The sequence below is a fragment of the Xiphophorus maculatus genome, chromosome 6, assembly GCF_002775205.1.
Source record: "Xiphophorus maculatus strain JP 163 A chromosome 6, X_maculatus-5.0-male, whole genome shotgun sequence".
Classification (NCBI taxonomy): domain Eukaryota; kingdom Metazoa; phylum Chordata; class Actinopteri; order Cyprinodontiformes; family Poeciliidae; genus Xiphophorus; species Xiphophorus maculatus.
The window spans coordinates 12,377,030-12,392,946 of NC_036448.1; the positions used below are offsets into that span (position 1 = coordinate 12,377,030).

General features: G+C 38.9%; 1 protein-coding gene across 2 annotated transcripts in view; it reads left to right on the forward strand.

Annotated features, from left to right (window-relative positions):
• Window positions 1-15,917, forward strand: part of LOC102226112 (neurocan core protein-like) — a 50,978-nt gene that overhangs the window by 12,700 nt on the left and 22,361 nt on the right. Inside the window, exons 2-11 of one of the 2 annotated variants that reach the window (XM_023335208.1) lie at window positions 2,594-2,676; window positions 5,325-5,528; window positions 8,245-8,427; window positions 8,885-9,059; window positions 10,845-10,972; window positions 11,735-12,019; window positions 12,507-12,644; window positions 12,762-12,857; window positions 15,029-15,186; window positions 15,263-15,419. In XM_023335208.1, the coding sequence (XP_023190976.1) occupies window positions 2,604-2,676; window positions 5,325-5,528; window positions 8,245-8,427; window positions 8,885-9,059; window positions 10,845-10,972; window positions 11,735-12,019; window positions 12,507-12,644; window positions 12,762-12,857; window positions 15,029-15,186; window positions 15,263-15,419 (1,597 nt within the window). In that variant the 5' untranslated portion in view covers window positions 2,594-2,603. The remainder of the gene's footprint in view (window positions 1-2,593; window positions 2,677-5,324; window positions 5,529-8,244; window positions 8,428-8,884; window positions 9,060-10,844; window positions 10,973-11,734; window positions 12,020-12,506; window positions 12,645-12,761; window positions 12,858-15,028; window positions 15,187-15,262; window positions 15,420-15,917) is intronic. The other variant, XM_023335209.1, reaches the window with a different exon arrangement.

Consider the following 15,917-nt stretch of genomic DNA (forward strand, 5'->3'; position numbering starts at 1 on the left):
ACTCTGCTCGCTCGCTCGTACAATGAGCCTAGAACGCGTCCCATTCAGAGAACATGACAAAAATGTGTCAGATGGACATTCACATTGAAGTCCACTGAAGCATTTTAGAAACTTCTGGCTCTTTTTTTCCTCTGAGACACAACTGTGCCTGAGAGTCTGAAAGGGGGACATTTAGAAGAAGGCGTTCACAACATCTGATGTCTCGTCCTGAACAAAGGATGAGTCTGGTTTAGTATGCTGCTGGTGTGATTGCATCTCCAGTGGACTGTATGTTGTAAATGCCCACTGGCAAATCTCTGAATGGTTGCTGTCTATGAGCATACAGTGTTGTACTTTGGTGCGTTATCCATCGAGCTAAACCTTTAGTAATGTCACTGTGGAGAGCTGCTGGTGGGTCCCTGCCAGTCCTCGCCCCCTCCAATACAATACTCTCCGGGTAAACTCCTTGGTGTCGCGACCCTCTCCAGGCTTTTAGAAATCACTTGTCAGCCACCCAACATGATCTACCAATGGTTCAGGTCTTCTACATGCACAGAGTCCAACGGTTCGCCCCCAATCTGTCACAGCCCATCATGAGGTCCCCAGAACCAGGATGCCCGCAGAGTGGCGCCTTACCCACATTCAGAGGGCTGAAATGGCTGCCCACTAATAACACCTGCACAACAAATTGTTGCTTAATGAAAGTGTAGTTTGGCAGAGAAACACTCTCCTTTGACTCGCACACTTCGGCTCTAGTTTTGAAGGTTTGACTAAACTTTCACATGGTCAGGAAAGAGAGCTACCATTATTCTTGTCGTTCCCGAGCTGAGCTGCTGTTGCATAATCGTCATTCAAAGCATGAGGGATGCTGTTGGCATGTGTTGCTGTTACCTTGGTGAATGCAAAGAGGCCCGTCTTGGATGAATTATTTAGTTTATGTAAGTGAAACTGAGACCGTCTAATCTAGATGCCTAATTTTGGCTCTGACTAATGTGTGATTCTTCTTGCAACCTGTGCAGTTACATGAAGGCACAAATGAAGGTCAATTAAGAATTTAAATTTGTTTATGTTTCCTAATTTCACCTTAAAACAAACACCAGAACTGCGTTTTCTTCAGATCTTGTGCTCCCGACTTCATCTCCATTTCATGCCAGCCCTGTCTCAGGCATCTCTTCATTGAACTGTAAAGCTTCAGGCACCAAGCCAAATCCTCTGGCAAAGTCAGCAACTCATTTTTGATGTGTGGCAGGATTTTCCTAGTGTTGTGCAGAAGAGATGCAGCAGCCTCGTTTTTTACTGCAGCAAGCCCTTCCTACAGATACCTAGCAATTAGAAAGGTAAACAAATTCTTAAACATGGCAGACGATTAAACAGCATTGTGCTTCAGATACTAAAGTTTACATTTGTAATTTTGATTTTATTGTAGTGCAAATGAGAGAGGAGAACTTTGAAGAACACCTCTTTTGTTCACAGTTTCTCAAGACCTTGGTGCTGTGTGCTGTCTGGAACATCCTGAGTGCTAGAGCTTCTTGTTTGTGATTTGTCTGTAAATAGTCGTGATGGAATCCCACAAAACAGGCTAAATGTTTTCGAAACAACATCATAGTTTTATGATGTCTACCATTTTTTTTTTATTGGTAGACATTAAACAATATTTTCACGACAAATTATAGTTGCCAAATGATGAGTCAATTAGCCTGACACTCATTGAAGATGTAATTTGATTTGTCAAATCATGAACTGAGAGTGAATAACCACAGGTTATTAGTCAGTTTTAGTAGCCTGATTACTGTCAGACTTAATTACAACTTGCCTGGCTAAGGGAAGTAGACTAAAAGGTCTTAAAATGCAACGCACCATGCCCCAACAGATGAGAAAGAGACTCATTAACATCCATCAGTCTGACAAGGGATTCAGAACCAGTTCAGAGGCTTTGGGTCACCAGAACCACAATAAGACGAGGTCTGTAAGACTAACATGTTTATCTGAAATGCTTTCATTCCATGCTTACATTAAAAATTAATATTTATACGTACAGCTTGAGTTTCAGATTCACAGACATCAGACTGATTCAGCACAAAATTTGGCCTGATAACATGAATATTGTTGGGTGGGATGTACGTTTACATCCCGATGTCATATTCTGTTAATGAATAAACATCTAATGCAGTGCAGCGTCTAACTTATTTCCACAGCGATTTTGAGTAGATTGGCTTTGCAAAATGGATGAATGTTTGTATTAATGTTTTATATAAGTATTAAATAGTTTTATGATGAGGATATTAGTCATTTTAGGTATGTAACATGACTAATAATTGACTCATTTTTTAAACAAAGTTAAATGTCATTACATACTGAAATGTTCTTTTCCTGCTTCTGAATGAAAATATAACTATTTCTGGGCAGGACTGAGACCCAAATGTTTCTGGATTCTAACAAATTATGACAATTTGTTTAGAGCTTACATTGGTCTTGAAATAAGAACACATTTTACTGTTGTGCATAAATATAAATATTTTCTTGCGAGTTACAACAGTACATGTAGTTTGTCTTTGGGTGCAGCACCTCTGATTCAGTTTTCCTTCCCATCCATCTTGTTTTTCTTCTCTCTCAGCAGGTCCAGGATGGTGTTAAGTCGGACTGCAGCTGGGCATCAGATCTTTTTTGCTCTCATGCTGCTGCTCTCTTCAGGCTCTGGTGAGTCCTCAGTCTTTTTCCCCTCCATATTTTAGTTTCCTCCTTGCCATGGTTGGATGTAAAAGTTATGTCTGCACACAGCTGTCCATGGTGATACCAACAGAAAAAGTGGAAGAACTGGATCGGAATACAAAACAAGTGCTTTGCACGACAAAATAAACACATTTTGCATTAATATGAATGCTGCGAGAGCTGACATGCAGAGGATGTTGGCGAACAAGCTTGCAGGAATAAAGCTGGAGCGCCTCCAGAGCCATTTAGCCAAACATCTGCTCCGTCACAATTATCTTTGAAAATTTCTGATTATGAAACAAAAGGCAGAAAATCTCAGAGCTGCAGGTTGCAGCTGGATTATTACAGGTTTGTTGTACCTCATGCAGCCCGCTGGCTGAGAGCGGCGCAGATAAGTTCTTGGCTTTAATTACTTTCTCTGAAATTGGCATGCATTGTGCTCTTCAGCCTGGGATTGTTATTGAACTGCACCTGCATCAATGATTTGCTAAATTTAATCATTACCTCAACAGATAGTGGTTCTTCTCCACATTCAATCATGTTCTGTTTGTTTCTGTTGAAGGACAAAAGTGGACAGACCAGACAATTGTTTTATGCAGCGAATTAAAGCAGGATTTCCCACCAGGACTTATGTTAACATTTGCAGCAGGAACTGATTACGGCCAAAAGGAAGAAAGCACATGGAAATGACATTTGACAAACGAAAGCAGAATTTAAATGAAAAATGGATTTAATTCAATGCATTATTTTCATGACAAATTCTAACTCATCTGAAGTTTGTTGATCTCAAAAAACTGGTATTGACAAAAGAAGGAGTAACCAATATTTTTTTAAAAAAACATCTGGAGGAGCATGTTGTTGAATGGGTTAATTGAGAGCAGGTGAATAACAGGAGTAAGTGTAAAAAGAGCCAGTACCTCTTAGATATAAGGCTCTTGAGATTCAGTAATATGACCTGATTCGGCAAGTTAGGGAGCGGTTTTACAATAATATTCAAAATACAACCTAAAAAAATGATATTGAAGAAAATGTTTGTATAGAATCAAAAGAAATTACTTCATCCTCATCTTTTCACTTGATAGACACAACTGGGTTACAGTACATGCTCCTGCTAGGATTACAAGTAAGCTTACAAATACATAACTAATATCTGCTACAGCTTACTATTCATTTAAAAGCAAAGCCTAGTTCATCGTGTTTGGCTTTTCCTAGCTGATCCAGATTTATTATTTATTATAAGGACTAAGACACAGAAAAGAGAAAAATGTGCTGCAGGTTGATTAAGGTCGTCGTTTGGTATCCAACAGAAAATAAAGAAATTACAAGATTGTCCTTGATTTCTATTGGTCTCTCTCTAATTGTTATCACAAAGCGAAGTCATGCTTGTTGTGCTGCCTGTCTTGGTTTCTGCATTGTTTTTCCCCTGCATCACTCCTGCTTGTTACTGTGCCTGGGCTCTGTATTTTTCTTTTGAGATTGTTATGATTACATGTGATTTAAAGGGAGGCAGCAGGGCGTCGTCTGCTGACAGAGCGCCTCCCTGGGGGGTCAGCTTGTGAAAGCCCCAATCTATATGCAGATGAAAACAACTCTGTGGGATTCAGTTTCTCTGTCTGTGATTTTCTGCAAGACTGTTTTTAAAGTCACGTTAGCTTTTTAATAAACATTGCTCTTTATGCTGCTAAAGTAGTTGGTTTAAAGTTGGCACTCATGACACAATAAAAGATAAAATGTTAACTTTTTGAAAAACTTGAAGAATAATGAAATATCTTCTGCAAGACTTTTCTGTAGATTGTAGTTCTAGGACGGGATGGAGATGACATGGTTGGACCAGGGAGGGGAAAAAAGGAGCCAAATTTCATAGAATTACTCCAAAAAAGCTTAAAATTGTCCAAAAACAAAAATTGGCAGACGCCCATTATTATAGCAACCTTACTCAGCAGTTTAAAGTGTGCATACATAAAAGTCTTTCACGCAGACATCTGGGGTACGTGTGACTGAATGACTTTAAAATCTATCTAGTCATGAGGATGCCGGTGTCCGCCTGGAGTCATAATCTGACAAGTTAATCTATGTCCCACATTGGCTCAAAACTAAAAATAAGCCCTTTGATCGTACAGAGAGTATGGACCCTCTGCTGTTGAGAAACGATTGCTTCATGGAGATGTGGGCAGTGTTGAGGTTTTAAATTTTACCCAATTGCTAACATTGCTAATTATTACGTACGTAACACGCCAGTTTGATGCTAAGAAGCTGTTAATCTTAATTCAATATTTGGAAGACCAACACAGACTGAACTTCCTCTGCAGCCATTGCTAAAATCCTTCTTCTTGAAATGTATTGGCAGTTGGCAAAAAACGTTAGGTCATTGCTAAAACAGTAGAGAAAATCATCATTCACAATTTCTCCTTCTGTTGACTGATTGGTCGGTCAAAAAATCTAAGATTTATTTCACTAAATGACATGAAATCAATTATTATTAATTTTGACTAATAGTCTGTTTCTCTGCCTAAAAATAAAACTACCAAAAAAAACTACGAGAGTCAAATACTTACATTTTACTTCATTTCATATGGTATATTTATACACAGATACCCTCCATAAAAGTAATAATTACTTTTTGTTTACTTCTTTAGGTGCAGCCTCTTCCATAGTTAACATGCGTAGGATTACGTATCCCACAGTCCAGCAAATGCTTGCAGGCAAAGCTGTCCTCCCATGTGTCTTCACCCTCAGGACCAGCTCCTCCCACCAGCCTCCGCACCTGCTGTGGACTCACACCAGGCCACCAGCGGGAGGGCATGGCGCTCCACTGGAGCAGACAGTACTTTCAGCTAAAGGTAATAAATGCTTTCTTTAAAATCATAAATTTTTATTAGTGTCTTATGAGATGTTACTGTCTTAGAGGTAGCAGACAACATTCTTGGTGTCTTTACCAACAATGTAAAGACACCAAGATAGTGGTGCCTGAAGATAATGGCTCATCAAAGACTTAGTTCAAAACTAAGAGGGCATTTATCTCTTTAAAATAACTATAATTGATTAAGCATTAAAGATTGTTATGAACCTTTTAACAGTCAAAAAAAAATTGTTTTCACTTAGCCAATGCAATATTTCACCAACCCTCAGTCGTCTGTAGATATTATCTCCTTATATGAACACAACAGAACCACACTTCAAAAATCCTCCACGAAATAAACTATTTTGTATTTACACCAGATAATGTGCACAGATCAAAGGTTTCAGTACACCCACTGTTTTCTTTGACACCATCTTTTGGTGTTTTTTGTTGTTCTACAGATTTAAGTCAGTTTCACAGCTTTCAGGAGCTGCACTGGCAGATGTTTTTTGGTAAAAACCTTCTGAATATTCACAAGGGGGAGACTTAGTTTACAGCTTGACAGCTGGGAGCAAATAACATCTAAAGAGATTCAGTTTTACCTCAGGTTTAGATTCGAGGAAACCGACAGCTTAAGAGCTCATCCCAGCTTTCATCGTTCAGTAAGAATCTGCTCATCAGTTTGGAGACAAACTCAGAAACACGTCACCACATATAAATAGTCAATTCTCCGCTCAAGAAATCAAACTGGGCTCGTGGTTTACAAAAATATTTCTATCCTTTTTCACAATTTATCATGCCACAACCCCTAATGTCAATCTATTTTATTGTTCTTCTGTAAGATAATTCAAAACAAAGTAGTGTGTAACCACTACGTAATTTAATTAGCAATAAATTCAGTAGGAAAGTTACTTTTGTTCTAGGGTCACAGAGGAGGATGATAAGCATACAAGTTTTAACAACTCAGGTTTATTTTTCTTTCCCCACAAAAAAAATAATAATCCAGGTAACACTAATTACCTTAATAAAATTAAGGTATAAAACTTAAATTGTCCACCCTTATATAACAATATCAAATCAATATATAGAAAATTGAGGGTAGTTTTTTAAACAGTAGCTTTAAAGCTTATTTCAACAAAAGAAATTACATATTCCAGCTAATCCTTCAATATAACAGTTCGGTCAGTCAGTTCACTCAATGTGCACTTAAGTTGTCCGTTATGAAAATGTTCATGAACAAATAGTTTGTGGAATAAAAAAAAAGTTTTGGGCCCCCCTTTTTGTTCAATAAGCTTATCTGTTGTCCACGCAAAACATCCAGCAGCACCAGAACCTCCGTCTTTCCAGGCTTCAGTCCGAGTCACAAAGATGGCGGCGGATCCCTCCTGGTTCTGGAACCACTGGCTCGTTCAGGTATCGGTCGTCCAAAAAAAAAAAACAACCTGCATGCAGAGCGTTAACCAATCATGCAGGTATACGGAAATCAGAGAAATCTTTCAATTACTTCTCAGTGAAAATCAAATTAGCGTTTAAAATAAACCAAAAGCGCTCAGTAATAAAGAAATTACTTAATAAACATCACTTCATCATAAACAGTCTCATTTCACAGAGCTATGCTGCTTACAGAGCGACACTTTAAACTCCGGTTGGAGTATGAAGTGTCCATACTTGTTGCTCTGAGCAACGTTAGCTCCAGCTAGGTAGCCATTCTGCGTAAGTAAGCAGCTGAAAATAAAACAACAGACTCACCGGAGAAATCTCAGAACAGAATGTACATTATCCAGTTTAAAATAAACAGATTTTTCTCATATCACAGCAGCACTTATGCGTAGTAACTTCTCTACTTCTGCTGAAATGTGCATAGTCTGCCATTTCTTTTTTCTTCTCTCTTCTTTACTCTTCTTCTTGTACTGACACAGGAGAAATGTGGGTCTAGTGCCCTCTACAGGACATTCCTTTTGACAACTAACAAATAAACACAAACATACAGACAGATCAGCTTAGTTTATGGGGGTTACAAGTGCATAATTGTGAATGAAGGTAAAATGAGTAATTGTTTTTCTAAAGATGTGTGCACTCTGATGGACTGGTGACCAGTGCCTCAACTCTCACTCAATGATCGCTGGGTATACGCAAAAAAACGGGTGTATTTGTTTTCACTTCTCTTTGAGTCAATGCTTTTTAGTACCTGCATTTTGTGCGTCTGTCTATTGCACACAATTCCTCAATCATATTGTAGTGTACTTCAGATTATTTCAGATTAAATAATCAAAATGTATTGTTTTTATTAGTAATATTAGTTTTATTATTTATACAGCATTTTTCAGATGGGCCAAAAAGTTAATTTTGTTCACATCTGAGCAGATCACTTTCATCCACATGTTTGCTGTGTCTCAATCATGACTTTAACCAAGGCATTGTAGTTGTAAATAGAACAATTAACAGTTGAGCTGTTGATAGATTTATTAAAAAAGCCAAGTCAAAACTATGTAATATAATTCTTCCAAGTCATAATTATGTACTACATTGTGTTGATCTAACACATATAATCACATCATTAGAAGTTCATGGGGTATTCATTAGTTTTGCAAGACACAGAAGACGAGACTCTCATTTTATGTCCGACACTTTTAAAGTTGTGCTGCTTCTAAAACCTACAGAATACCAGTAAGCATTTGTAACGAAGAAACCTCTCTCTCTCTGTGTGTGTGCCAAAGGTGACGTAGTCAAGGTGAATAAGGCTTTCAGTGGCCGTGTCGCGCTGCCAGGATACTCTGCCAATCCGCTGAATGCTACCATGGAGATCTCCAATCTCCGTACCAACGACTCAGGCACTTACCACTGTCAGGTTGTGGTGGACGGTGACTATGAGAGGGACGCTGTGCCCCTACTGGTTTCCGGTAAGCGTAGCAGCCACTCTGTGGGTTTAGGCTCCACAAAGGAAGCTGAGGAGAAATGCAACAGACACAGCAGGCCACTTTAACCTAATTCATTTATTCTGAATGTGTTAATACAGAGCAGATAATTTGTGATTTTATATCATTAATACAGCCTACTCATTTCATACTAAGTGCCTAAGTTAATGTAACTTAGTGCTCTCCATGCCTGTGCTGCTTCGGTTATCTTGTTCTGCTCTTGAATAATGAATAATTTAATTAAAGTATTTTTGCGGAATGCATGTAACGTTGCGTATTTTCCCCCTCAAACGCAGATTATGCTGGATTGATCTGTTTGCAGTCACACTGAAGTGCTCGCAGATGCATTCCACGTGTTTATTGATTTAAAACCTGAGCTGGTGAATCTGTCAAAAGAGGAGGAGTGAGTCGGTTTACCACCTGTGTCTGTCTCCGTGTGTAGGCGTGGTGTTTCACTACCAGGCTCCGAACGCCCGCTATGCCCTCTCCTTCACCGAGGCCCAGCGAGCCTGCCAGGAAAACTCGGCTCAGATGGCGTCGCCGGCCCAGCTGTGGGCGGCGCACCGTGACGGCTTGGCCAGCTGTTCGGCTGGATGGTTGGCTGATCAGACTGTCCGGTGAGGACACGACCGCCGCCTGATGTCCACCAGTTACACTCTAGTCGTAATGCCTGTGAACAGTAAACAAATGATTACTTTTATTACTGATGCATCTGTTAATTAAATAGATGATTTTTTTTTTTTTGGTATTCCAGCCACGGCTGAATATTAAATTAAAGCAGAATATTGTAATTAAGGGAGATTTTGAGAGACTGGGTTTACAATGCAATTAATATGCATGCAAATCAGAAAGCTAATATTACTTACACGTTTTGCTGTGCTCCTGAATATGTGCTAAACCAGGGCTGAATCAATAATTTACTCTTGGCTCTGGGTCATTTCAGTCCTTTGCAGATTTTTTATCCCAATTTCATATCCACGTGTTGCTGTTTTTACCCTAATGGTTTCCATCTCCAGCTGTCAAGGGCTTGAATCTAGCGTGTTTTAGATGAGTTACTGCTGCAACTCAGCTGATTCGGGCAGCTAAATTACCTCTTCAGCATGTCAACATGCTCTAGAGAGGCCTGGTAAATGTGCCAATCCAGGTGTGTTTTAGAAGGGGAACATGTGAAACGTTTTTTGTTATATGCATAAATATCTTAATCAGTTTGTTAAAAAAAAAAAACCCCACCAAAAACAAACTCCTTATAAATTTTTAGATTCTTTTTTTGTGCTGAACAACAAACTAAGCATGCAATATCTTTATGGAAATAAACAAACTACTTTTTTTGTAGAAAAAGGGAGTCCCTTAAATGACTAGATTGGATCCAGAACCCTTTTTAGTCTCCAAGTAAAGCAAAAAGTATGTTGTGGTTAATATGTATGTGTTACCTGGTTTGATGATGCAAAGCTAGAGTATAAAGCTTACAGTTTCATAAAATTCAGTGCACAACTACATTTTTGAATAAATGCTAATTTGTTGCTTCTTTAAGAGTTTGTGGGCAATAAAACGTAGAAGCCAAACACCTTAAATGTTCTTCAGTCTGACTACAAAATCAGATATTGTACAGCAGGGTTGAAATGCTTTGACTTCAGCTGGAAAGTATAATTTATTTGTGACTGTGGAAGTTATTTAGAGGTGATAACTCTGGTGGAAAACTTTTAATGAACAAGCCAGTGGAAATTTTCTCACTTGCTCCTGATTGGTATGAAACCTTTTCCTTTGCAGTGCAGCTATCTTGTCTCTAAATAGGGCTTGTGAGGCTCCTGCTTTTCACCACAGCGTGATAGCTAGTGAGTTTGTTTTTCACTGTGTAAAAACCTGGATATGTGGCATGAGAAAGTGTGAAGAGTGTGAATTAGGGGGGAATCTCAGTCTCAGTGTGAGCAACTAGCATTCCCTGCTTAAAACAGGCTTATTTGTAAATCTGGTTCACAGATTTTATTTCATGTTTAATAGAACCAGATTATCTCTTTCCCATATTCCTTAAAATAACTTCTACTTCTTTCCTATTCCTTTATACGACATCTTTATTTCTCTCCTCCGGTTCAATTATTTTTCTGTCTTTCTGCTTCGACCCTCCATCTACATTGCTGTCATGTAATCTTTAGCCATCTCTTCTCTCGCCATCATTCCAGAATATAAACAAATCCTGTGCCCTTTAAATGTGAATACAGATAAGAAATTATTAAATGACATTTAAAATCGCAATTTGAAGAAGCAAAGAACCTTTAGCATGTAGGCTGAGAAAAGATGTGTGCAGTAAAATGTTCATGAGTCATTTAAGCTGTTATTTTCCTATTATTAGCTCTAAATAACGAGGTTAACACCCATTCATGACTCCTACATGTTCACGTCCACAGATATTCGGTCCAGCTGCCTGAGCTGGGTTGCTATGGACACAAGGAGTACTCTGCCGGAGTGAGGAATTACGGGAAGAGAGACCCGAAAGAGATGTTTGATGTGTACTGTTTTGCAGAAGAACTCGATGGTACACACACACGCAAGCACGCGTGCACACACACATGAAACACATCAAAACCTGTCACAGCCTTTGGCTTTTATACAGTTGCTTGCATCACATTCTGTTGCAACATCAGAGCGTCACAGTGGGGATAAAGTATTTTATAAAACCTTTTTTCTTTTCACCTTCACAAAATTCTGAAAAATACATTAATAAGGTTGTTTCTGGTTTTCTTTTGGTACAGAGTTATTTCCACCAGTGTCAGAGATCTGCTTTGTTGTGAAAAGTCAATTGGAAACGAGCAAACATCAGTCCAAAGCATAAGTTAATTGTATTTTTAAAACAACAACAACAAAAATCTTGATGTTAAGGATTTTAATGTCAGTCTTCAAACAAATCTTTGCTTTTGATTTGACAAAGCTTACATCAACTTTGGACAGTTTTAAAAAATTAGATATCACTGTCTAAGCCAAAAACTGAAGTATGATGCTCCTCCTTTGACTACACCCCCACATGAGCCTGCAGGACCTGGGGTGGAGGCAAAACTAGAGGTGTGTTTTAATTTATGATAGTCATGACTCAGGTGTTCTGATTTTACAGTAGAGCAGCAGAAAAAGCTTAAAATTTCTCCGTTTAGAGTCAAAGGATTAATTCATCACTGTTACCAAGCCCAGATCAGGTTCTTGGCTTCAAAATAGCCTCAAATGTTAATTGTTACATGTCTGGAACTAAGTTGCATAAAAGTAAAATGTTATTGATTTATTAATGTCATATTTCTGTCTCCACCAGGCGAAGTCTTTCACACCTCAGTTCCAGGCCGGCTCTCGCTTTCCTCAGCCTCAGACCGCTGCGTGTCCCTCGGGGGCCAGCTGGCCACCGTGGGGCAGCTTCACCTGGCGTGGAGGGCCGGTCTGGACAGCTGCGCCCCGGGCTGGCTTTCTGACGGCAGCGTCCGCTACCCCGTCGCCTGGCCCCGCCCAGAATGTGGTGGGAGTCAGCCAGGAGTCCACACCATCACACCCAACGCCACTGATGACAACACCACTGCGCTATATGACACCTACTGCTACAGAGGTATTGTTTCATTATGTAAAGAAAGCTGCTGGCTGGATTAACAGCAGCTGTTATGACAATATATAGTGTGGAGAACCAAATATTATATTTGAATATGGATATTTGCTGAAAATATTGCTTCCAATCAACTTTGCATAAAATGTCGACAGAAAGGAGTGTTTGGTTGAAAGGACCATATCACTTCTAGCTGAAGCCTCGTCTGCTATTAACGCAATAAAAATGACAATAAAAGTAATTGCTGATCTGTGTAACTATGGCAACACTCTTCTCTGATCCTCACTTTGTGCATCCAAGAAACCACTGGATTGACAGTCACTACAGGAGAAAGAGACAGAGGATAGGAAATTTTAAATACCAAGATGTCGAGACGATCTGCCTTGAATTATGCTGCCATTTTTTTTTTCCTTTTAGCTAAATCCAAACACACAGAGCTTTTAGGTATTTAAAGGATGAATGTAAGGGAACGGCTCTTTAACTTCTTTCCCAGGTAAAGTGAAGGATACAGGCTCCGTCTCTGAGATTTACACCTCCCCGTGGAAGCCCTGGAGCTATCTCACAGGTGATGCTGACTCTGCAGAGACTGAAAGCTCCAATGTGACGACACAGCAAACCGCCACGCTCACAGGTTTTACATCCATTTACAACTTGGGTCTCGGATCAGCCAATTACTTAGCTTATCAGACACAGCAGAAACAAACTACAAACTGGTAGTGGGTGATGATTTAATTTTGCTTTCGTATAGATTCCTCTGAAAGCAGCAGCCCAACTGGACAACCAGTCCTGTCCAACTGGACAGGACTGGTTGACATTGAAGAAGAGGAGTCCTATAACAGAACCTGTAAGTTTGAGAACTTCTACTGCTGTTTGAATGGATGTTAAATCATTTGCTTTAACAGTTCTTACATCCAATTCAAAAACTGAAACTCTTCTATCAGATTTGTTACAGTGTGATGTTTTGCAATCATATACCGTATTTTCCGGACTATAGAGCGCACCTTACTATAAGCCGCACCCACAAGGTTTAAAGAAAAACAAACAAAGAAACTGGAAATGTACATATATAAGCCGCATCGGGCTATGAGCCGCTGGTATCTCCGCCGCTTTCGGTTTTCCACAATAAAGCTGCCATTAAGGACGTAGCTCTGCGTCTCCAACACCGAACCATGGATCCGTTCACGCCGAGCTTACGTGCAGCGGCTCTATTTCCCTTATAGTCCGACTTATAGTTCGAAAAATATGGTATTTCCGATTAAGCTTACAGCTAGCCTGATTTTACCCAATTTTTAATGTTTTGTTGTGACATATGCAATGCACCAGCTTGATCTTGAGCTGGAGTATTTTTTAAAAATGCATAAAAGAAACAATAAAATTATACAGGTATTTACAAAGCCTGGGGATATCCAGCAAGTATATAATTATGAAACTTACCAGAAATTGTAAGCTTGACTAGGATCACTATATCCTTGCCCACAATAAAATCTCTTAAAGTTTCCTCTTGATCCAACTTTAATTGCTCAATATTTTTGGAAGTGTGACCGACATGGACTGAATAGATTTGTGTACTTCCTCTGCTGCCATGGCCAAGCTACAATCTTATGCAGGCCATCTATAATTTTTAAAAATAAATATAATTTTTCATAACTCCTCCATCTTTCACTGATATGCCAGGATGAAGGGAGGTGAGCCTCAAGGGAATTTGAGTAGGAAGGCAATGTCCAGGCTTATTTTCCTGTGTTTTTAACAGCGTCTATTGTCCTTTTATTATGCCACTTAATTTTTGTTTAATTTTTCTAAGAAATTGCATCTTTGTATGTTTTTTTTTTTGTTAGCTGCCATCTACAATCATCAGTGTTAACGGAAATAAAATCAGTCCAATGATTTTATTAGAATGATTTCAAAATAAACATTTAAATTAACTGTACAACTCAGATTGTTAAGTTCTCTGTGAGCAGGATTACTGGTAAATTAACTTTTCAATGATATTTTGGACTTATTAAATGTCTTTCATCTATTTTAGTTAAATAGTGGTGACACTACATAGTTGATGTGACATTTTTAAACGTCAGATTCAATTCATATCCAGCAAGTATATAATTATATCAGTCTAATACCGTATAAATATCATATAAATAGATTCAGATATACTTTCATTTTGATCGTAGTTATAAATCAAAGTGGTTAAAATCATTTCATAAGGTAGTTGGCAAAAAGAGATTTACATAAGGCCAGCTGATTGCATCAAGTCTTTGACTTTGCAACAATCCCTCATCCTGAGCAAGCATGTGGCGACAGCAGGAGGAATTGGAGAGGATGTCTTCTGCTATAAATAAGAGCTTTAAAATAAGAGTGACTCTGTCTCTTTACAGCCTTTTATTAATTCATGTTGCAAATTCTACGAGGACGGTCACAGAAACTGTCAATAAACTGTCATGTTTGGCTGGTGAGAACACAAATACACCTCTGGAAAAAATAAGAGACCATTTAAAATGATCAGTTTCTTTGATTTTACTTTTTTTTTTGTAGACGTATGAGTAAAATGAACATTGTTATTTTATTCTATGAACTACTGACAACATGCCTGCGAAATTCCAAGCAAAAATGTTGTATTTATTTGCAGAAAATGATAATTGGTCAAAATAACAAAAAAGATGCAGTGCTTTCAGACCTCAAATAATGCAAAGAAAACAAATTCATATTCATCTAAAACCAACAATACTAATGTTTTAAGTCAAGAAGAGTTCAGAGATCAATATTTGATGGAATAACCACGTAGTTTTCAATGGGATTCAGTGCAATGAGCTCTTAATTTTTTTTTTCCAAAGCTGGGGTATCGATAGATTCTTGATGGAGTGTGTAAAATTTTCCAACTTCTGGAAGGACATGAAAATTTCAACACAGAAACCAGGCGAAGATCAGCAGCAGAAACCAGCCAGGAACAATGGAAAATGTGGAGGTGTGATTTTGACATTGAAACCAGTTGTGAGTAACTTCATGTGTGATTATTCGTAGCTTTGGATCCCTGGTCTTCTGAGTCCTCAGAGTCGTTCGTGACCCTTCAGCTGACCCCAGGGCAGAGCTCTTTTGACTGGGGGGAGCTGCTGGAGCCTGGGCCCGATTCTGGGGAGTTTCTGCAGCCTCCTGCTCACCCAACACCCACAGAGAAAAAAGTTGGTTTTATTTCTAATTATTTTAGAACATTTGAAAAAGCTTCAACACATATTCACCACAGTCTTACTTCTTCAGGCGATCACAAAAATCGTGAAGTCAATTTGGAAACCTTGGAACTATTTGATGGGAACAGAGGATGAGGAAGGAACCAAAGCCCCAAGCGGACATGATGAAGAGATTACAACGAAACAGACACTCAACGAGCAAAAAGATCCCAGCCCGGTTTCTCCTGGTAAATACAATTGTCACACTTTAAAACCACAAGCTAGTAGTAGCCTGTTCAGACACACACCAGTGTGGTTGTCTGCACATCTTAATCAGTTCAAGTTTTTCAAATACACACCAGGACCGCCTGAAACCTGTAAGTGGACTCTGCTGTGTAAAGGATGAATGGGTTTGCTTTTCACAGGACCACAGCAGGCTCATCTCATTTCCTAAACTGGGCCCCCTCATGTCCTCTTTCCAACATCGTTCTGCTGGTGATCTAAAAATGGATCTAATTTTAAAAGATATTTTTGTCCCTGAATGCACCTGGAGGTGCAAAAGCAGATGAGGTTAAAGAAGGAGCTAGAAGTCAGCAGAGAAGGTGTTTTTCTGATCTAAACACATTTTCCCACTGATGCAAAAACATTTAAAAATAGAAATTGTGTGATTGTTCCAAACATTGTAATATTTAGATTTAATTCATGCAGCTTAAAGTCATATCTGTAACATTTTTACTTGGGATCTC